Here is a 23,277-nt window from a genome sequence, read left to right as displayed (position 1 = left end):
GCTGTTGTTGTCTCACCTGTTGTTTTAGCAAGCTCTCCCAATCAAGACCTGCAATTACTTTATGCCTTGCTGTATGTCTCTCTCAAATATCAATATGCCTTGTTGTTCAGGTTAGTTATCATTGTTTTAGTTTACAATGGAGCCCCTAGTTCCACTCCTCACACCTCTGAAACCTCCTTTGTCCCACCTCCCACACATGCGGTGAACTCACCCATTATAACCAGCATGTCCAGAGATACAACCTCTCTTATCATCACCCAGTGCCTGGGCTTACCTCCGCTGTACCCGCACCCCACCATACCCCTGTCTGCACATTATGCCCTGAATATATTCTACCACGCCCATAAATCTGCTCCTTTTATTCCTTGTCCCCAACGCTCTAGGTGACCAGTTTTAGCCGCACCCTCATCCTACTCCTCCTCTGTTCCTCGGGTGATGTGGAGGTAAACCCAGGCCCTGCATGTCCCCAGGCACCCTCATTTGTTGACTTCTGTGATCGAAAAAGACTTGGTTTCATGCATGTCAACATCAGAAGCCTCCTCCCTAAGTTTGTTTTACTCACTGCTTTAGCACACTCTGCCATCCCTGATGTCCTTGCCGTGTCTGAATCCTGGCCACCAAAAATTCGGAGATTTCCATACTCAACTATAACACTTTCCATCAAGATAGAACTGCCAAAGGGGGAGGAGTTGCAATCTACTGCAGAGAGAGCATGCAAAGGTCTGTCATACTTTCCAGGTCTATGCCCAAACAGTTTGAACTTCTAATTTAAAAAATGTATCTCTCCAGAAATAAGTCTCTCACTGTTGCTGCCTGCCTGCTACCAACCCTTCTCAGCTCCCAGCTGCGCCCTGGACACCATCTGTGAATTAATCGCACCCCAGTCATACATCTAAGCTAGATGCCCTCAATCTCACACAAATCACCAAGGAACCCACCAGGTACAACCCTAAATCCGTAAACATGGGCAGCCTAATTGACATTATCCTGACCAACTTGCCATCCAAATACACCTCTGCTGTCTTCAATCAGGATCTCAGCGATCACTGCCTCATTGTCTGTATCCGCTACGGGTCTGCGGTCAAACGACCACCCCTCATCACTGTCAAACGCTCCCTAAAACACTTCTGCGAGCAGGCCTTTCTAATCGACCTGGCCCGGGTATTCTGGAAGGATATTGACCTTCCTCACCATCTTAGACAAGCATGCTCCATTCAAAAAATGTAGAACTAAGAACAGATTTAGCCCTTGGTTCACTCCAGACCTGACTGCCCTCGACCAGCACAAAAACATCCTGTGGCGGACTGCAATAGCATCGAATAGTCCCCGGGATATGCAACTGTTCAGGGAAGTCAGGAACCAATACACGCAGTCAGTCAGGAATGCAAAGGCCAGCTTTTTCAAGCAGAAATTTGCATCCTGTAGCTCGAACTCCAAAAAGTTCTGGAACACTGTAAAGTCCATGGAGAGCAAGAACACCTCCTCCCAGCTGCCTACTGCACTGAGGCTAGGTAACACGGTCACCACCGATAAATCCATGGAGAACAAGAGCACCTCCTCCCAGCTGCCCACTGCACTGAGGCTAGGTAACACTGTCACCACCGATAAATCCGTGATAATCGAAAACTTCAACAAGCATTTCTCAACGGCTGGCCATGCCTTCCTCCTGGCTACTCCAACCTCGGCCAACAGCTCCGCCCCCCCGCAGCTACTCGCCCACGCCTCCCCAGCTTCTCCTTTACCCAAATCCAGATAGCAGATGTTCTGAAAGAGCTGCAAAACCTGGACCCATACAAATCAGCTGGGCTTGACAATCTGGACCCTCTATTTCTTAAACTATCCGCCGCCATTGTCGCAACCCCTATTACCAGCCTGTTCAACCTCTTCTTCGTATCATCTGAGATCCCCAAGGATTGGAAAGCTGCCGCGGTCATCCCCCTCTTCAAAGGGGGAGACACCCTGGACCCAAACTGTTACAGACCTATATCCATCCTGCCCTCCCTATCTAAGGTCTTCGAAAGCCAAGTCAACAAACAGATCACTGACCATCTCGAATCCCACCGTACCTTCTCCGCTGTGCAATCCAGTTTCCGAGCCGGTCACGGGTGCATCTCAGCCACGCTCAAGGTACTAAACGATATCATAACCGCCATCGATAAAAGACAGTACTGTGCAGCCGTCTTCATCGACCTGGTCAAGGCTTTCGAATCTGTCAATCACCATATTCTTATCGGCAGACTCAGTAGCCTCGGTTTTTCTAATGACTGCCTTGCCTGGTTCACCAACTACTTTGCAGACAGAGTTCAGTGGGTCAAATCGGAGGGCATGTTGTCCGGTCCTCTGGCAGTCTCTATGGGGGTACCACAGGGTTCAATTCTCGGGCCGACTCTTTTCTCTGTATATATCAATGATGTTGCTCTTGCTGCGGGTGATTCCCTGATCCACCTCTACGCAGACGACACCTTTCTGTATACTTCTGGCCCTTCCTTGGACACTGTGCTATCTAACCTCCAAACGAGCTTCAATGCCATACAACACTCCTTCCGTGGCCTCCAACTGCTCTTAAACGCTAGTAAAACCAAATGCATGCTTTTCAACCGTTCGCTGCCTGCACCCGCACGCCCGACTAGCATCACCACCCTGGATGGTTCCGACCTAGAATATGTGGACATCTATAAGTACCTAGGTGTCTGGCTAGACGGAAAACTCTCCTTCCAGACTCATATCAAACATCTCCAATCCAAAATCAAATCTAGAGTAGGCTTTCTATTTCGCAACAAAGCCTCCTTCACTCACGCCGCAAAACCTACCCTAGTAAAACTGACTATCCTACCGATCCTCGACTTCGGCGATGTCATCTACAAAATAGCTTCCAATACTCTACTCAGCAAACTGGATGCAGTTTATCACAGTGCCATCCATTTTGTTACTAATGCACCTTATACCACCCGCCACTGCAACCTGTATGCTCTAGTCGGCTGGCCCTCGCTACATGTTCGTCACCAGACCCACTGGCTCCAGGTCATCTACAAGTCTATGCAAGGTAAAGCTCCGCCTTATCTCAGGTCACTGGTCACGATGGCAACACCCACCCGTAGCACGCGCTCCAGCAGGTGTATCTCACTGATCATCCCTAAAGCCAAAACCTAAATTGGCCGCCTTTCCTTCCAGTTCTCTGCTGCCTGCAACTGGAACGAATTGCAAAAATCTCTGAAGTTGGAGACTTTTATCTCCCTCACCAACTTTAAACATCTGCTATCTGAGCAGCTAACCGATCGCTGAACTGTACATAGTCCATCGGTATATAGCCCACCCAATTTACCTACCTCATCCCCATACTGCTTTTATATTATTTACTTTTCTGCTCTTTTGCACACCCGTATCTCTACTTGCACATGTTCATCTGATCATTTATCACTCCGTCTGCTAAATTGTAAATATTCACTCCTATGGCCTATTTATTGCCTACCTCCTCATGCATTTTGCATACAATGTATATATATATATTTTTCTACTATGTTATTGACTTGTTTATTGTTTATTGTTTACTCCATGTGTAACTCTGTGTTGTTGTCTGTTCACACTGTTATGCTTTATCTTGGCCAGGTCGCAGTTGCAAATCAGAACTTGTTCTCAACTAGCCTACCTGGTTAAATAAAGGTTAAATAAAATAAAAAATTAATAAAAAATAAACCTCTCTCCTCTCTGATCCTGTCAAACTCTCCTCTGATGCAATAGACATCCATCCACCCACATCAGTCTCTTTCATGCACTCCACCCTCCTTCTCATCATTTCTCTAGCCTCTCTCTCTCTCTCCTATCCCTCATCTCCCTCATTTCCTCTTGTCCCTTTTCTCATCTCAGCTTCTCTGATTGAACCTTTCACATTTCAGAATAAAAGTGTTCTCATGATACGCTCTCCCATTTCATGAAAGCTAATATTTCTTACCTCCCCCTCCCTCGACTCACCCTCAATCTGGCAGGACCTGTCTTTTCCTGTTTCCCTTGGAAATATTGTCTGTCCATCAACATCTCGGCTTCAACATGCATACATTTAGATAAGCCTCAACCTAAGCACCTCACCTCTCTTCCCTGACCTCCATCACGTTCAATGTCTTCTAATACTTCACTTGCTTCTTGACGTACCATCTTCTCTGATGTTATGCTAGTTAGATTTTAGACTAATGCAGTCCTACTATGAAAACAAAAAGGACAATGTTCCATGATAAGGAACTATGTGGATTGAATCAGCCCATATCCTACCAGTCTGGTGTGAAAGCCCCTAAAAACATCACTGCATTTATTTATGTTCGATCAATATCTCCCAGTGCCATCTATCAATGTTTCTCCCTCAAATATAATCAGCCACTGGTTCAATCACTTCCATCTCCATCTCATCAATATCATATTTTGAGAAACAGATTCTCCTTTTCTGTCTCTCTGCCTCCCCAGTGGTAAGGAGAAAAGGTGATTAAAATAACTGTTATGAGGAGGGGAGTGGTTAGATATTTGAACAGTTACCAGGCCTGTGTTTCTCAGAGCTACTCCGCTGTTATTTAATTAGTTGTCACTCCTCAACACAGAATCAGAGAAGGGGTTACTGGGTAGAACACTGAACACCCAAACAAACACTCCTCCACCAAACAAGTCAATTAATGAGCCGCCTCTACGAGCCGACAGTAGCCGATAGTTATCACCTTGATGTATGCACACTAATAAGTGCCTATTGATGCCAAATTTCTGTGGTTGTACATTTAGAAAGCATGGGGATAGAAGGGTGACACAACCCTCACCATGGGATGTGGAATGCCAGACGAGCTGCGGCGCATTGTGCCACCACCCGCTACGGTAGCATGGGGGACAGGCATATGGCGTCAATTATTTCCCTAGTATGCTAATTAATGGGAGACCCACCACTTCCCAAAGAAGCCTCTCCAATCCTGCCAGTGTGCAGGATCTGTAATTAATATGGGCAGAACTGCGCTGGAGTGCAGATTGCAGACACTGGTATTCTGAGATTACGTAGAAGTGCGCTCATCATTATGGGCGAAGGCACATGGAAAGGCGACTAATCAATGTGGTCCATATATTCTCGAGCGGCGCTCAAGTGTGGCCTTCTCTCCATCACTCGAAGTCTGGGGCTGCAGCTCTGTCTCTCACCCTATCAGAGGACAGCACACCATTAATCACGAGTGTCTTAATAAATGCTAGGAGACGAATGTCATCCAGTGCAACACGTCACACGTAGCGCCTCACTGTGTCCAACGACTATTAATTAGCGTCATCAGCGTCCCCAAATGTTTGCGGGCTGTGAGCGATCATTTCATTAGCAAACTTTAGATGGGAGATACGAGGTAAATATTTTGAAGATGGGATAACAAGATGAACAGCAAACAATTCATGCAGATACTTGGCCACGATAAACAAGCTGAACTCTGTAGGACTAGTATCTATCACAGTCATTATGTAAATAGATACAATCACCTCGTGTACTCATCTTGTTGATTGATTGTTGCAGGATTGGTTACTCGCAGGAGGGCTGGGTAAGAAATTGGGTTGGATAGGAAAAGAGGCCAGCCATCATCTGGAAGGGATAAAAAAAGTGAGATGAAGTGACTGATAAACAAAGGGATACTGAGCCAAGTCATCTTTCACTCCCTGAAAAAGTAGTAAAATAACACAAAGCTTCCTGCTAAGAGTTTCTATAAGTAATTGTCAAACGGTTGGGCATTGATGGCATATCACCATCCTTTATCGTGGCATGTCAAGGTGAGTGAAGACTATTTTTACTAAGGGGGCTAAAACCTCCACATTGCTCGTAAAGTGCAGTTTAAAAGCTATCCTGTCCAGGGCTCAGTGTTATATGTGATTCCCTCCAGTCCAGGGCTGAGTGTCAGATGTGATTCCCTCCAGTCCAGGGTTCGGTGTTGGATGTGATTCCCTCCAGTCCAGGGTTCGGTGTTAGATGTGATTCCTTCCAGTCCAGGGCTCGGTGTTAGATGTGATTCCCTCCAGTCCAGGGCTCGGTGTTAGATGTGATTCCCTCCAGTCCAGGGCTGAGTGTCAGATATGATTCCCTCCAGTCCAGGGTTCGGTGTTAGATGTGATTCCCTCCAATCCAGGGTTCGGTGTAAGATGTGATTCCTTCCAGTCCAGGGCTCGGTGTTAGATGTGATTCCCTCCAGTCCAGGGCTCAGTGTTAGATGGGATTTCCTGTACATGAATCACAAGGTCAGGCTGAAGGGGAGAGAAAGGCTTTAGCCTCCAGTTGACTGGAAGCAGTATGCCACCAGAGCATGATTCACCTCAGCCTAAGACAGTCAGGAGGTGATAGGGAAGGCGATACAGATGGAAATGGATCAAAGAGCCTCATTCCAGGGGGGCCATAATGGGACGACGTCATGTGGAACGCTAGACCAGCACTCTCAACCCGCTGTCATTGGCCTCTCTGGGGGAAGGGAGGATTGACAGAGAGATTCAGAGCCACACACTGATCTGTCATTGTAATAGATGGACCTCACAGCACAAAGCTGCAGTAGAGGTGCTCAGAGATCTCAATACTCACGCTCAAGTTTGTTGACTACCTTAGCTACACAATTGACTTTGTCTCTTCAAAATGTGGGTGAAAACAAATTAGCCGAGCTAAATGAAAGCAAATGTAATTGAAATGTAAACATTTACACTTTGCATTCCATACCTTTGTGATTAAATGCCAGTGCGCGGTCAACCCAAGCTCATAATTGCAAAGTCATTTCAGTTGTTATTTTTCCAGCTTGTTGTGTCTTCACAAATCCTGGCATTTCTCCTTCATTAAAATGTTTCATCACCTCCCCCATTAACAATTGCCTTATGCTGAAAATACAAATATAATTGCGGGAAAACATAGAAAGTAAAGAAAGGGAAATTAAAATGGAAATGAATTGATAATTTGCATTCGGTAGGATTTTTGCATCTCTTCCATCAAAAACTGACTCCTTTTATTTTTAATTAGCGTGACTGAAAATGAAATGAATTCGGTTGTTGAGCATTCATGAATATGGCTTATTCAATGAATATGAGAGCTCTTGTCACGACTTCCGCCGAAGTTGGTCCCTCTCCTTGTTCGAGCGGCGTTCGAAGTCACCAACCTTCTAGCCATCGCTGCTCCTCTTTTCATTTTCCTTTGGTTTGTCCTGTCTTCCATCACACCTGGTTCCAATCCCATCAATTACATGTTGTGTATTTAACCCTCTTGTCATGCCCTGACCTTAGAGATCCTTTTAATTCTCTATTTTGGTTAGGTCAGGGTGTGACTAGGGTGGGCAGTCTAGTTTTCCTATTTCTTTGTTTGGCCTGGTATGATTCCCAATCAGAGGCAGCTGTCTATCATTGTCTCTGATTGGGGATCATACTTAGGCAGCCTTTTTCCCACCTTAGTTTGTGTGATCTTGATTTTGTATAGTTGCTGTGTAACCTGCAGCACTTTACGTGCGTTTTGTATTTGTTGTTTTTTCGGTGTTCATTTGAATAAAAGTAAGATGTTCGCCTACCACGCTGCACCTTGGTCTCCTCATTCAAACGACGAGCGTAACACCTCTGTTCCCCCTCATGTCCTTGTCGGTGATTGTTTATTGTGCACGTCTGTCCTGGTGTGCGTTGGGTTATGTTCCCATTTATTTTATTATTCTGTTTTCCGGTGGGTTTTGTTAATACATTGCGCCGTTGACTAAACTCCTGCGTCTGACTTCTCTGCCGCCAGTTCGCACCCCTTACAGCTCTTTAATATAGACATCTGTTAGTAATAGAAACAGCCATAGAGAGAGTGTGCAAAAGGCTGATATCAGTCTAATCCTCAAATCTTATCTGGGGAAGGTTATGGGAGAAATGTTCCTGTATGCAAAACATTTGGTCGGTTCTGGATTACCACTTAATACGTAGAGCTCAATCGCAAATTCTGTGTCTTTGAGCTTCATGCATTTCTTTTCAGAGTTTGAAAATAGCCTTTCCATTAGAACTGATCCAATCCCATCAATTCATATCATATGACTCTGTGTAGCCATTATAATTGTAGTTTTAAAATGTTTTCTTAAATTATTTTTTTTGTTACATATCCAATCTATAGAGAGCTGTTTTTGCAAGTGGATACTGTATGTTTCTCTCCTATGACTCCTACATGATTCCAGGTGTTGCTGTTCCATTCAACTTGGATCCTTCAAGAAGATGATAAGATGCTAAGGCAGGGATAAAGGCAGCTTTGAATGATGTTACTTCTTTCGAATTGAAGGAGACATCAGATAAATCTGTGCTTATCCTTGTTAGCAAGTCACGAGATCAACAAACTTCAGGCCACCGGAGGAGGTTTGGTAAAGTTTCAACATGTTTTTGGTTAATGTCATGCAACTGTTGGTTTTTATGTCTCCCAATATGGTTGTTACTTTTTTATACTATGCAATTGTTGTATCACTGGGGTCTCTTTGCAGTATGTGATGCAGAAAACTAACAGATGTTGTGATGGCATTGGCAGATGAGCTGGATGAAAAATGTCCCGACCCCCTAAAGATTTGTCAATGTAGGGCAGATACAGTTATAGACCAGCATTAGTTCAAGCTCATGTGGCTCAGTGTTTCTTAAAGCAACAGTGATGTATCCAGACATGCCTTGGAACCTGTTCAAAGTGTCATCTTTCATTGTGCCTCATGACGTGTGCCACATGACGTGAGGTTTACTCTCACAGTATTGTTTTGTCTTCTCTTCCAATCTGTATTGTTGTTTTGTCTGTAGAGTGACTAATATTCTTTCTTTGAAGCACAGGGATTCAGTTAGTCATCTTGAACTTAACAATTAGAAGTCCCGGATTTCTTCTGAATGTGTGAAGAGCTGGGATATTCACGTATTATGAATTTTATCAACAACTACGCTGCTGTACACTGAAACAAAGCAGCACCTGCAAACCATAATCACACCCCAAAATCATCCTGCATTGTGCACAATAGAACCTCTGGTCTCAGCGCATATCGATACAAAGCCCATATTCATGCAGAACCTGTCTGCGTTGATGGTAGGTTCTTGCAGTGCATCTGCCCCAGCAGGCTCCTGTCCCTCCCTCTACCACCGCAGGGTGTAAGGAGGAGAGATGAGTTGAGGTGAGCCCCAGCCAGCCACCCTGCAGGGCCCACATGGCACTTTACACACGGCCAGGGTAATGACACAGCGTGGGCTCTCATCGTTACAGGCAGCCCATCAGGTTTCACTGACAGAGGCAGAGTGAGGCTTTCAAAATGGATCTGGGTAACAGTGGGATCCCCTCTGTCTTGTCCAGCTGCTGGAACCTAGATGGGTTTCACTCAGTGGTGCCCAAAATGCCTGCATTATGTTCAACCAAGCATGTTTGACATGTTGAGGTGATGTTAAACCATTAGATATGTAGTATGTATGTAGTTCCTATGTAATAACAAAGTGTATTCATTATAATAACCAGAGATATCGGTTTGAGGGTATTGACAAAGTACAATGTGGACTCATAATGGGTAAAATGCGAATAATTGTTGGTATCAAGTAAAGCACTGATCTGTCACGTCTGAATGAAGACTTTCACACACCAAAACCATTCCAAATGAGCTATATTACAGTAGATAAACTACACCTGAAGTGCAGATGTGTATAACTCCAACAATATTGTTATATGGCATTCATTATTTCAAATTCTCACAAAGCCCCTCCACTGACAGGCTCCAGAGCATAGAAATAAGAAGGAATAGAATGGCTTTCCCATTCAAGCCAACGACGGCAATATGGGTTGGGCATGGAGGTCTTTGCGAGTGTACCCAGGAGTTTACCAGTAAAAATACCAGATTTAAAAGTATCCAAACATGTTCTATTCATTGTTATTTTTTTATGATTCAGAGCCCTGCAGGCAGTACAGCTGTGCATCCAAACATTCATGAACCTGTTTCTGGACACGTTACAGACTGGAATGAAATGACTGGACTCCTCTGAATTTCTGAGAGTCGTGTGACTTTTCTACTGTACATCTGATTCATGAGTTGATGCATTTACATAGTGGTGGGTGGATATGGGAGTCCTGGGGCATGACATCTTCCCACCTCCTTACACACACCAGACAGGATGTGGGTGTTCTTCAGCAAACAACATCATCTGCGATTGTTCACATTTGCTTAACTTTTTAAGGCGCGCAACTGTAGGAGGTCCACTCTGAGAAGATAATCAATGGTGATGCAATACAAAATGGATGCACATACTGTATAAGAAAAACTGAATGAAAAGCCAAAAGAAAGCCAATACAACAGGAAGGCAGATATAGGAGCAGTCACTCCAATCAGTTTTTGACAACACGTTTTTTTGGGGACGGCCTGATTGTTAGACAGTTTGTAGATAGCAGGGAATCTCTTCTTTTCAGTGTAAAACGTTTTCCCTGGCAAGCTCAAAGCAGGTTAGTTTAGCTCAGCCATCTGAAGATTGTGTAATTGGTCCCTTGATCAAACAGGGTGATTGAACAGGGCAATACAGCTATAGTGTGAAGGTAGATTGGGCACAAATCTTGTTTTATGTTCGTAAAGGATATTGGGATTTGGAATACTGGTACATTGTCATTTAATTGGATGATGTTGTCTATTGGTTGTTGTTCTACTCCGTTGTATTGTTTCTAAAAAGCTATTCCTTTAGAACTGTGGTAAAATCCAGTTTAACAAGGTACTTGACCCTACTGTGCTGATTGCTTTGACATAAATCTCTCCAACAGGAAGCAATTTTCCCTGCAAAATGTATGTTATGCGCAGTTCCAGCTACTTATCCAAAACCAGCAGACGAAAGGAAGGCTTGTGTTGCCACACATCTTTTTTGAAACTGTCACAACTCTCCATTAGCAAGTCACAGTGACGGAAAGAAAGCAGCTGTTTTTCTAACGCCACGGAGATGCTCTCCTGTCACTTCACGTTAAACATTCTAAAGAGTTCACATTTTATTTGAGTTTCTTTTGTGTTTAGGGTTCTAATGGGATGATCAATGAATTTGTTGAAATGCAAATAAGGTACAGTGTCCTGCATCTGCTGCTGTAGTAGAGGAGAAACTGTGCTCTACATTGACCAAATAGACCTCATTGAATAAAGGGAACATATTCACTCTGTCACATGACATTTAGTCCCACAGATGTTAGGAAGTTGACGATTCTGATGAAATCTGGCTTACCTCATTCTTCGTTGCTCAAAAAGGAATAGCACAAAATGCCTGCCTTAAAATGTGACTGTGTAGTAGAGTAAAGATGCACAAAGTCCCATAAATCATCAGTCAGATATCAAAGCACACCACTGCTACCTCTGGACAGATCTCATATTTTGAATTTAGTAACGCAAAGACAATTTACTAAAATGTCTGTCAATGGGACATAGGTTTATGTGATCATTCACAGTGGTGTCCAGTCAGCCTGCATTACAAGAGTCAATGATCACTAAAATTAGGGAAAAGTTGATCATATTGTCATGTATTAACAGCCATTTATTTGACATGAAATGCACATAATGTGAATCTATGGTAATGTTTCATTTGATTTCCAAACCTAACCTTTTCATTGTTTTCCCAATAGGCAGCCACCAACATGATTATCAACATAGTCACCTGGATCTTACCCAGGCCCACACACCTAAAATTGGTAAGGATATTTAAGGTTTGCATGTTCACATAAGTACAGTATATATAACATGACTGTGGTTGGTTGGTAATATTTCACTCTTTCCAATGAGTAATAAAAATGTTTGGTCTGTAACTAACTGTCTGTAGAGATATATGGTAGAAGGAAAGTACATTATGGATACTAACCATGCCCTTTTAAGTGTGAGATTATACTGCCACACAACACACAGTGGCTCTTGGGTATGCTACAAAGATGTCTTCATTTACCCCAATAAAGTTGAGGGAGGATTAAGTCATATTGATTTCCTGAATGCATGGTTTTATCAGCTCCAGTACGACACATGAACTTTGACTAAATTCGAAATAAGTCAAAATATGCTTTTTTAGAATTCAAGCGAGGACAAAACAATTTTTCTTCACGGGAAATGAATAGCTTGGATAGCAAATGAAACGGGGTCTTGTGGAAAATGAATTATAATGGCATCTGTACGGCTTACTCAAGTTATTGAAAAACTTCAATTACTTATATTGTGCCTTATCTATTTTCCTAAATGAGATTTTCTATGAAAAGAGAGATGCTTTTTAGCATGAAATTATTGAGTGGTCACAGCTTTAACACTGCAGAGAAACACCATGAGTTCAGAAAGAAAAGCTATTTGTGCATCATTGCACAATGCACTGAAACGCTACACCATGCTACACTGTCTGTTTCAACATCAGTGGAGCTGTGGACTCCAACCTCATGGCAGGATAGTTTTCCAATTGCATGTTTTGAGGCCAACATTTTCAAAGGCAAAGGGACTTTTGAAAGTACCCATTAGTAGATAGATCTCTCCAACACAGACACCAAAGGATAGCTTTCAAGGTGGATCAAACCAGAGCTGATTATGAATAACTACTATTGAAAATGGCCACAATACATAGGAATCTGATTGCTTTATTTGACTAGTACGATTATTATAAATAACATAGACTTTCAACAACTAATTTGAAACAGAAAATGTCAGACACATTGGTTTGGTTATTAATACATACTATGAATAATGTTTGTTATTGTACTGATCCATTTTCTCTTACTTGGATTTGTTATGTAGCCCACAGACAAATGAGACATGGTAAGTAATATGCATATACACCTGCTGTACATGTGTATTCCCTTTCTCTTTTACGTATTGTATAAGTCGACCTCTTGTTGTCAGAGTTGGTGACAGTGACGTCTTGTATATCGCTGGGGTCAAGGCGGGGGTTCACTCTTCCTTTTTGTTCAGACTGAATGAACCAAAGTTGACACCAAACTCTCACTTACCTTCTCACTCTGCTCTGCTCTCTTTCTCTCTCTCTCTCCAGTATCTCTCTTTGTTGGGTTAGCTGCCACATAGTGTTTGCAATGGTAGAGTCTCATTAAGATCTGTGGTAACGCTTCAGAACCGGACCTTTGTTACACAAAATACACATTCTACTCCCTTCCATCTTTTCTTGCTCACACTCACACTCTCTTTCACTCTGTCTCTCTCTCTCTCACGGAATGCCTCACTTCTGTTCCACATGGTCCTTGGTGTTGTGTGTCCCTGTCCTCTCTATCACAGTAGTCACCCAGCCCTATTTTTAAACCTGCCACCACTGACCAGCACCTCAGAGGACTGGCAACGCCCCCACTTGTCCCACATAACCATGGCCACAGCAGGCAGGCAGGCAGCATAGCCACCCGCAATGGTGCCACGCATACTAGTGACAGCTAGCGTGGCGAGTGCACTTGCAGTCGCAACTAATCCTAGTACACCAGAATTGCACTCTGAAATAACATTTTAAAAACCCCACAACAAATCATGTTAAATCCCGGTTAGAAGAGTCGAACATAACAGTCCCCACTTCATCTATCCTCACCCACATACCCCCACCTTACCCACACACCCTCCTCACACCCACACTCTGTATCCCCCTGTCTCCTCCAGTGAAGACCCCCTGTGTACGTGCCCCTCTCTGTGGCATCCTCCAGACTGTCGGCTGTCTGATTGTAGCCTGATTGCACTGCGTCAATCTCTCCTGTCTCCCCTGCAGAGAAGCCCCAGCGCATGAACAACATCCTAACCTCGCAGACAGAGCCATACGACCTGGACATGTCCTTCTCACGCTCCTTCCAGAACCTCACCCACCTGCCTCCCAACTACGAACTGGCGGCAATGAGCAAAGCTGACTTAAGTAAATACTCCTCTCTCCACAAATTAAGTAGGTGGTCTTTCATTACATACACCATCATGTTTGTTTGATCTCCTGCCTGGACCCCGCCAGTCCACAGGGTGGAGAAAAGGTTGATCTTAAACACATTGTGTTGAAGTCCATATTGCATTCAAGTACTGTGATGCAATAGTAACCCTGTATGGATGCCTATTACAGGGATGCAAACATAAGTCATGAGCACAAAGTCATTGGGGTTATGAGCTGAATCCAGAGGAAGACATCTCTGTGTGTGAGATGGGTTTCTTGAAATGCACAAGTACATGTTAAAGTCACTGGATTCAGCCCCATTGTCCCCATCTACCGACCCATTGACTGACATCTAATTGTCGTGTAATTTGGCTCCATCTGTGGCCCGTGTCATGTAGCTAATGTCTGGTAATGACATATTAACAGCCATTTCTCCATACCCACATGAGTCTAGATGCCAACAAGATGGGACTAATGTCTCTGAGATGAGATCTGGGTCAGCCCGATTATTATCATTATACTTCCTCTGCATGATGGCTTGACTTTCACCATTCTCCATATCCCCTATGACAGCTGCATGCTCTACAGTATGCTCCTCCTCTGGTATCCTGTGGTTGGTTGCGTTGCATGTGTCATGTGTCATGCAAAAGCATTAGTTCCTTCCTGCTCGAATGTTCAATAGTGCTGTATTAAAATAAGTAGGGTGTGGTATTCTAGTGCAGGCTTGTATGTTATGCTCAGTGTGGACACAGAGAATCAATGTGACGAAACCTTTGATGTGGACAACATTGATAACATCTGAATTGTCTATACTCAGTAATGCTGGTAGAGTAGATGCTTCTTGATCTAGAACTGCTCAATAGAAACATTACTCACTAGGCACACACTGGCTGAATCAACATTGATTCCTCCTCAATTCAATGTAATTACGTTGAACCAACGTGGAATAGACGTTGAATTGATGTCTGTGCCCAGTGGGTAGATATAAGACCATAGAATAATCCAAGGATTTCATAACCTTGATGAAAAAATGAAAAATCTCATAAATGTTGTATTAGTTAATGTGACGACTGTTGTTCATCGAATGATTAAAGTTTCTAATTGCGTGATTAACTGAATCAAGCAATTATTAACTCATTAACCTGGGGCACCATGGGAAAACTAGTTTTTATTGAGTTTCTATTTCCCAAATTATAAAGAATATCAGAATATCGATTTTACAACAGCCGCTAATTAACCAGTTGCCTCTACCAATCTCGTTCTGAATGTTGATTAGACTGTGAATTTGCACGGACCCGGGTCTCACCAATGAGTTCGTACCACACCAATCTTAGTTGAACATTTACTTACTAAAAAACAAAAATGATGATAAAAGATACACATAGACAAAACACATGTTCGATGACGCACTACTCCGGCGCACCTCCCTGATCGTCCTCCCGATGTCAGCGTCCTTTTGGCTTAGGAGTCTGTTCCTGCACCCTTTGCTCTGGAAGGGGTCTTCTGAGGACATACAGCTCTGTAGCTCAGAGCTCACAGTAATGAAACCCTTTAGATACCACGATTCGATGGGAGATGGAGGCTAGGTGGTTCGACTTGAATTCACCCGCTTAGACACAGCTACTCATCCGTAGCTTGGGTAGAAAAGGATTTCTTTGTCTTCAAACTTGCGTTGCGTTCTGGGTTTGTTGACTTTTTAGACCTTGCTGCAGCTTGGGTCACGTAGTCTTCCTGTAAATTCTATACTCACAGGTTTTATACCCTTTAGTCAGAAGTGGGCGTAACCGCGTTTAGGGCAATTCTCTGGGCGTACCAAGTTAATGAGGCAAGGTCTAGATTTTATTCAAATCCAATTTTAGACAACTAACTTAACATTTCATCTTCCCCAAAACATTCTCTTTGATTTGGATATTTTCCATACAACGTACAATGTATAAACATCAAACATATACTAGGAAAACTCTGTTTTTGTAATAACGTCATCTATTAACCTTTAATAACAAAACAAAAATGACATACATTTTCATATTTCATCTATCGTCGTGATCACCATTGTGGCTGACGGAAACCATTGTTCCAAAGTCCCTTTATTTCATGTTTAATGTTCTGAGGCTGGTTCTCCATAGTAACAGGACAAAGGAATTTGTCTGTGGCCTGAGATTTACCAGGGGCGTGAGGGGTCATCAAAAAAACACATCTTCAGACCCCTAGATCTCTCCTCCTCTGTTGGGGTTGAGAGATAATCTATAGGGTTGTGGTCTCCTGTAACCTGACCTGGTCAGGACAGTCATGACAATGTTATGCACCAATTTAAACTCCCTTCATAGTATGTTACATGCCTTTAGATCGTAGATTGTGTCTCTCCCTTATCAAACCAAGGGGTCTTCTCTTAATGTCATAGGGCGTTGTAAACACACTGAAATCACAGAGAGGAATCCAATTAAATGAAAAACAGTTTGAGCTGGGACCCATAAACCCTAAAGTATTTGTCAGAGAAGTGAATATTTCAGTTCTCTACCTACCTACAGTACAGTGACAGCTCTTCTGAGAGGAGAGGTCCCTCATACCTCTGATAGATGCTGTGGCTTTGTGCAAGGAGAGAGGCTTTGGAAAAATGCCAAAAACATATATAATGTTTTTTTAATGAAACCATTTCGAGAGATGATGCTGAAAATCTAATTAATATGGTTCATTTGTGATTCTAAATGCACATGCTGTAGTCTGTGTGTGATTCCTCCTCTTCCTCCTCCTCCTCCTTCGTTCTCCCCTGTCCGTCAGACAGGACTGGAGGGAGCCGGGGATGGAGATGGAGGACACTACTCTAAAATAACCTGCTCAGACCCTCCAAGGAGCTAGTGGGTGGAGCGGAAGGGAGGAGGCAGCAGCAATCTTATTTGGCTCGGTCTTCTCCTTCTTTCTGTAATCAACTTAAAAGGCATTAGAACACTCGTCAGAACAACAGCCCCTTTAATCCTCATGCCAAGCAAAAAGCTAAATGATATTATTGTGGGCCCCTTTCTCTTACCACGTCTTATCTTAATCCCCTCTAAAGATCCCTTTATAATTGATGTTTCACAAGTTTTTCTACAAGTCTATGTGCATTATGTGATTACTGCTCCGTCTGGGCCGGATGATGGCGTATTGGGATCAATAGCTACCACAGATGAATATACTCACCACATTGAATTGAATCTGGGTGACTGGAGACTTCAGTTTAATTAAGGGTAAGGAAAGGGAAAGGGGATACCTAGTCAGTTAGCCACAGCTAGCAGGTTTGTGGTTTCACCTCACCTTCGAGACCCCGTGCCCTCTCAAAATCGAATGCATGTTAAAGTGCAACGTCTTATTCGAAGCAGCAAGGAAATGAATCCAGCATATATCTCTTGAACATAAAAGTAAAAAGGAAGGACATACATTTGTTCTTTGTAACATCATGAGCATGGACACAAAACACACAAGGTTGCAAAGTTGCATCTTTCATACTAATAATGTGACCTAATGACCAATGTGAATTATTTACGAAAGGCCTAACATTTTTAACAGCAGTTAAAATGTCAAATTTAAATTGATTCCCAACTTGAAATGTCAAAACTAAAGCATCCGAGGAGAGTTGGTGGAAATGTCTCTGAGTACAACATGAAATCAACCCCTATTTCAACATGGCATAGTATTTTCAATGCAATGATGTCAATTCTAAATCTGTGATCTATAGGCTTAGGATAAACTGAACCCTAATCCTTATAACTCTTGGCAACAGGAACTTAAATGAAGCTAAGGGACATGTCCTGTCTATTGTGGGCAAGCTATAGCCTCTGGGTCATTGTTGTTGACATTTCTTACCATAATGTCACATCTAAAAGGACCCCTGGAGAAAAAGACAAAACGCAATTGCCAGAAGCCTAACCCAGGTCTTCTTCATTAGTGATGCATGGCTGGGGAAAATAAATCCCTTATGCAGAGAAAAAAAGGTTATCTTCTCTATCCAGGCGTGGCATCTATCTAAGGAGGAGGGTTTAAATATCCATACCAAAACAAAATCCTTATCATTCAAATCTTAGTCAAGCACAGTCTTGTCCAGACGTTTTTAGACCACCTCTGTGTGTTCCTGAGGCCTTGGGAAATTAGCTTCCGCTGAGGTATCTAACCCCCAGAGATGACAGAGATGACTTTGTGCCCAGTCACAGTAGTTTCAGGGTGCCATCAATCTGATGTTGCCAGGCCCAGCCGGTCTAAAAGCCTGTTTAAAAGTCATTTGAGAGGAGCCCGCCGCTTTCCTCACGCAGATGTAATGACTTTAACATCAGGAGAGTGTTGGCACTCGCTGTAGAGCCCCTCTGCTTTTGGCAGAGTCAAACCACTGGCTACCCTGCAGTGCAACACTCGCATCACTGACAGTTTGATTGTTTTGCCTCGCGGCAGGCGTGTCGTCCTTTCCACGCCAGAACAGGAGTGGAATTATTGTGATGCGAGAGAGCCCCTGACTTCTCCCATGAAAGCAGAACGACAGAAAATGCAATCATAATCAAAGGGGAATGGTAGGAGTTGTCACAGTAGAACTGCTGAGCTGATCCACTCAGGAGGAGGTATAGAATCATTCTTATATAGAGTGTAATGTTTCTCCTGTCCTTCTCCCTCTCTCCTCCCCCTCCCTCCTTTCCCACTCAGGTGATAAGGACATAGATGAGTACTACATGCGGAAGCGACACCAAGACTTGGCAGGTCGGCAGATTCTGCAGCCGCCCCACATGGTGAAGCTGAACACAGAGCCCCACCAGCAGCACCGTCAGCGGCCTCACCGTGTCCAGAGGGCCATGTCCCAGGACCATGTGCTGTCCCCAGAGAGGACCCCACGCCATGGCTACGGCCTCTCAGCCTACAACATGGGCGTCTCTTCCTACGGCAGCCGCATTCTCTCAGAGGAGCAGCTGCTCTCCGCAGACCGCCTCCAGTCCCAGGACCCCCTGCTCTCACCAGACAAGATGCTGTCGCTGCGGCGCTCCAACTTCCGGGAGAAGGCCATGTCGCGGGCCATGTCCCATGTAGACATTAACTTTGTGCCCACCACACCTGTCATAGACCGCAGTGAGCGCTACGCTAAGATGCAAAAGATGCACTCCCATCCCACTACCATCAACGACTCATACAACACGCTCACCGTCAACCACCCGACCACCAACAAGAGGCAGCAGTTTGCCTCGCGACGGACACACACCGTGGACCATCTACAGTACATCCCAGGCCACCAGCACAACAATCAGTACCGCACAGCCAGTAAGAACGAGGTAACTGTTTAACGAGAGGGTGGCTGGCCAAGGATTGCTGTGTCAACAGACTGTCAACAGATGAAAACAGCAGATACTTCCAGAGGTGTGCAACCTCACCATAGGTCTTCTTTTCAAAGTAGCCAACAACTAACCCTTCTTGCTTTCAGCTCAAGCTCTCAGTTTCATTCAGATTTGGATCATCACAACTAGAATCAACAACCACAAAGACATCTGTACTTTCTCTATAAGGCAACATAAGGGCTTTGCATGTTGACACATAAGGAATGCTTTATGTGAGGTTATCCGGAAGAAGACAATATTTTTTAAAAAGGGGAATTGGAAAGGAACTGGATCAACTTTATAAATATATACATATATTTACTATTTGTATTTTCAGTCCTTGTTATAGCTTGTTATAGAGATTCTTATTGAACTTATCTGGTGTTAGAACTTCAAGAGGTGCCTCTCGAAATTGTTCCCATTTCAATGATGAAGTGGATTTATGGGTTAAAAAGCACAATTAATGGGGGGTTTTCTCTGTTGGTTTATTCTTGTTTTTTGGTAACGGCCAGCACATATCAGCTTATTAGTGGATATAGTGGCAATTTCCGTTGCATAAATGATTGTAAATAGGCTATATTAGCAGAATTATACACTAAATGAGAAGAGCTGGACAAGTGGAATTGTTGAGTTTCTACCCTACAGTCTTTTCACAATTAAAGATCACAATTTCAGATTAGTCCAAACCCTCAACAAATACATGATACTAACAAACATGTACAATAATGTGTGTGCGTATGTGTGTATATTTTTGTAACTGTGCTTGTAGGATGATTGTGTATGGCTAGGGTTGAATCAACCTCATGCCACTGTTAATTGGCAGCTTTAGACTGTAGGCACACTAGTCCACAGGTGACCATGTAAACTAATGCTTCTTTCAAATTGCTTCATTTTCTGCACTCATTCCCTTGCTATATAATCCAAGTGGATGACATCCATTTTGTTTTCAGTTCGGAAAAGCTGCTTTCATTCTGATATACAGTATTGTTGTATATTTGACTCCATTCATCAGAGTTGAAGAATAATAGTTGTTGTTATGTGTTTACAATTGTTACATTGTTGCAGGTGTGTTGACGTACCTGACACAATCGACAAAGAGGACATCAATATAATCACTAGCTAAGCAAGGATTAAAACTGTGATTTTTATGTCCAGATGTTTTCATTAAAGCAATGCCTTATTGTGTGGAAGCCCATACTCATGTTCTTAATTGTACAATCATGCTTGTGTTTTTATGTCTTGTGTCTAACATGTCGATGCGTAACCAGCTTTGTATGTCAATTTTTATCATGGATGATTTACCAGCACTATAGAAGGACACAATCAATTTATGTGTTATACCTCAGAATCTATAGGACACAAATTTTACAAGGATGAAATTCTTAAGTTAACAAAATGTTCTTTGAAAAGAAGAAAAGGAAATTATTATTTTAAGCAAAAAACATAAGAAAATAGAATTGAAAAAAATATTTCACATGAGAAAGAAAAATGTCTTCCACATTTTCAAATTCATCCAGACTTCCTTGTGGACTCCCACTGTGTCCTCTTATACTTATAGAGTAACAGACACATCAAGTACATGATTTGTCGTTGTTTTTACTTTTCAACTATCTCTTCAGTTAACAAGAAAGTCCAAATATTATCGGAAAATTCTGGGTCATGGAAATGGGTATATAGACATCTACTGTAGAGATGTTGTTATATGCATTTGCTGGTCATTGACAATTTCAAACATTGTCACTGGTGTACTACGTAAAATGTTAGGAGCTTGCATAATATTGTTACAACTTGTGCAGTGTGTCCATATTTAAGACTTAATTTTGCCATTTGTCATTACAACAGAGGCTAACATTACAACAGAGGCTAACAGAGGCTAACAGAGGCTAACATTACAACAGAGGCTAACATTACAACAGAGGCTAACATTACAACAGAGGCTAACATTACAACAGAGGCTAACATTACAACAGGGGCTAACATTACAACAGAGGCTAACATTACAACAGAGGCTAACATTACAACAGAGGCTAACATTACAACAGAGGCTAACAGAGGCTAACATTACAACAGAGGCTAACATTACAACAGAGGCTAACATTACAACAGGGGCTAACATTACAACAGAGGCTAACATTACAACAGAGGCTAACATTACAACAGAGGCTAACAGAGGCTAACATTACAACAGAGGCTAACATTACAACAGAGGCTAACATTACAACAGAGGCTAACAGAGGCTAACATTTTTCTTGGTAAATGATATGCTTATATCATTATATGACTAGCTATACTATATTGTATGTTCACATGCAATGTAGACACAGTAGAAATTGATGCACTTGAAATATTAAGAGCAATTATTACACTAGTTTCAAGCCCCTGTATCAGCTAATATATTGAGAGGATGGCAACTAAAATGTTCAAGTTAAGGCCAGAGTACCAAAAGCAAAACGTGATAGTTCAATATGGAGTTTCATAGTGCTTGTCAAGCTCCAATGATAGTTTTATAGCCATTTTTTATTGTTGTAGCTATGTCAGAGCAACAAAGAAATTGAGCAATGAAAAAATGACATTTGATGGCCCTGACTCTGACATGGTGGAGGTGCAACACTGTGTTGTACTGACGTTGCACCACCGGAATCTTACAGACATGTCTCTAAGCAACCATCTATCTGGCTCAAATACATCCACCCCATCGCAGAGCTCCGGTTTTACTTTCCAGTCTGTCAATGATATTGTCCACAAGAAGCTTTTCCCACACACATGAGGCTAGAGCCGTAGGTTCTGAGACTAACGTGCTGCTAAGTTGTTGCGTCCCATGATCTATCTGCTGTAAAAGCACTGTTTACTTTTGTTGCAAATATTCCTTGCCATTTATTAAGCTTGTATTTTTATGTGTCAATGTGGTATGAATGAAAATTCCTTTGTGTCTTTGTTGCACAAACAATGGAGGACTCATTTAAAAAGCTTCAAAGCAAGCAGTATACGACTGTTCCTGTGCAAATGTTTTTGTTTACAGATGAATTATTAAAGCACATCCCATGTGTATTGTACAAAACAATAATCCGTTTAGTAAATATGGAGTCTGTGTAATTTTTTCACATGTTCATTTAAACAATATTCACGAATTAGAGAGTGAATTGGTAATATTGGTATTGTGTTTTTTCATGGCCGAGGTATAATCATATAACTAACTGTTTGTAAAGAATGACAGAGAACTATAACCCACATCTACTGTATATATGGAATTATACAACTTGTTTGACAGTCTAATAAATGTATAAACCTAAACATTTATAATACTATGGACCCCCAGGTTAAGTTACAAATCGTTGTTATCCTGTCACCTATATTAACTAGACTAAATGCTACTCTGCGATTTTTGCAAGAAGTTGCCCAAATTTTAACCTCACCCACAAGGTCTTACACACCACACATTTGGAATACACATGAAACAAGATAAAGAAACAACATCTTTATCCACTAAGGGGACTGATGACAAGACATGCTATATAGTATATCCCTTTGTCCTTTGTCATTAAATAAAGCTTCCAGTGCACTTCCGCTGCTGTAGTTTGTATAATTCTATTGGTAGGTAAAGTTAACTACACATTAATGATTCAAATCAATAAGGGAGCATTATCAACTATTTTATCCACTCCTCTTCCCTGAGAGTTTGAATCTACTGTATTGTACTATCGACAGAGATCATTGACCTAATGGCACTCACAGTAACAACAGAATACATTATGACTGCCATTACTCTGATGACACACATATTAATACCCACTGTTTCCAGAACAGCCAGTACAATTTCAAAGCCTCTTTAAATTCATAGAGTCAGAAGAAAACATTTCCTCGCAACATGAAAACAAAAGCCTTGTGGTTACAATTGTGTACAGATAAATGGGAAACAGCTATGGTTTTCACTTTGTGTAGGACCCTCCCATTTGCATTTAGATGGGAAAAGGTCATGGCTATTGGAACATGTGAGGTAAGAAGGAAACAGCAGTGGTCAAACACATTAACAGACAGAAAGGAAAATGAATCTGCGCAAATTGGTCCATGGCAGAGTACATTAACCAACAGATCTTGTTTTTCCACTAATAGTTTTTAAAATAAA

At 42.4% G+C, this 23,277-nt stretch overlaps 1 protein-coding gene across 4 annotated transcripts in view; it reads left to right on the top strand.

The window, feature by feature from the left end:
• LOC109879643 (protein shisa-6) overlaps window positions 1-22,086 on the top strand; it is a 71,837-nt gene extending 49,751 nt beyond the window's left edge. For 2 of the 4 annotated variants that reach the window (XM_031827822.1, XM_031827819.1), the window contains 4 exons: window positions 11,579-11,644; window positions 12,720-12,740; window positions 13,684-13,851; window positions 18,496-22,086. In XM_031827822.1, the coding sequence (XP_031683682.1) occupies window positions 11,579-11,644; window positions 12,720-12,740; window positions 13,684-13,851; window positions 18,496-19,124 (884 nt within the window). In that variant the 3' untranslated portion in view covers window positions 19,125-22,086. The remainder of the gene's footprint in view (window positions 1-11,578; window positions 11,645-12,719; window positions 12,741-13,683; window positions 13,852-18,495) is intronic. The other 2 variants (XM_031827821.1, XM_031827820.1) reach the window with 2 other exon arrangements.
• The last annotated feature ends 1,191 nt before the right edge of the window (window positions 22,087-23,277 follow it).

The sequence above is a fragment of the Oncorhynchus kisutch genome, linkage group LG6 (genome assembly GCF_002021735.2).
Source record: "Oncorhynchus kisutch isolate 150728-3 linkage group LG6, Okis_V2, whole genome shotgun sequence".
NCBI classification, from domain to species: domain Eukaryota; kingdom Metazoa; phylum Chordata; class Actinopteri; order Salmoniformes; family Salmonidae; genus Oncorhynchus; species Oncorhynchus kisutch.
The sequence above is the reverse complement of the archived record's forward strand: the minus strand, read 5'-3'. Positions and strand labels throughout refer to the sequence as shown.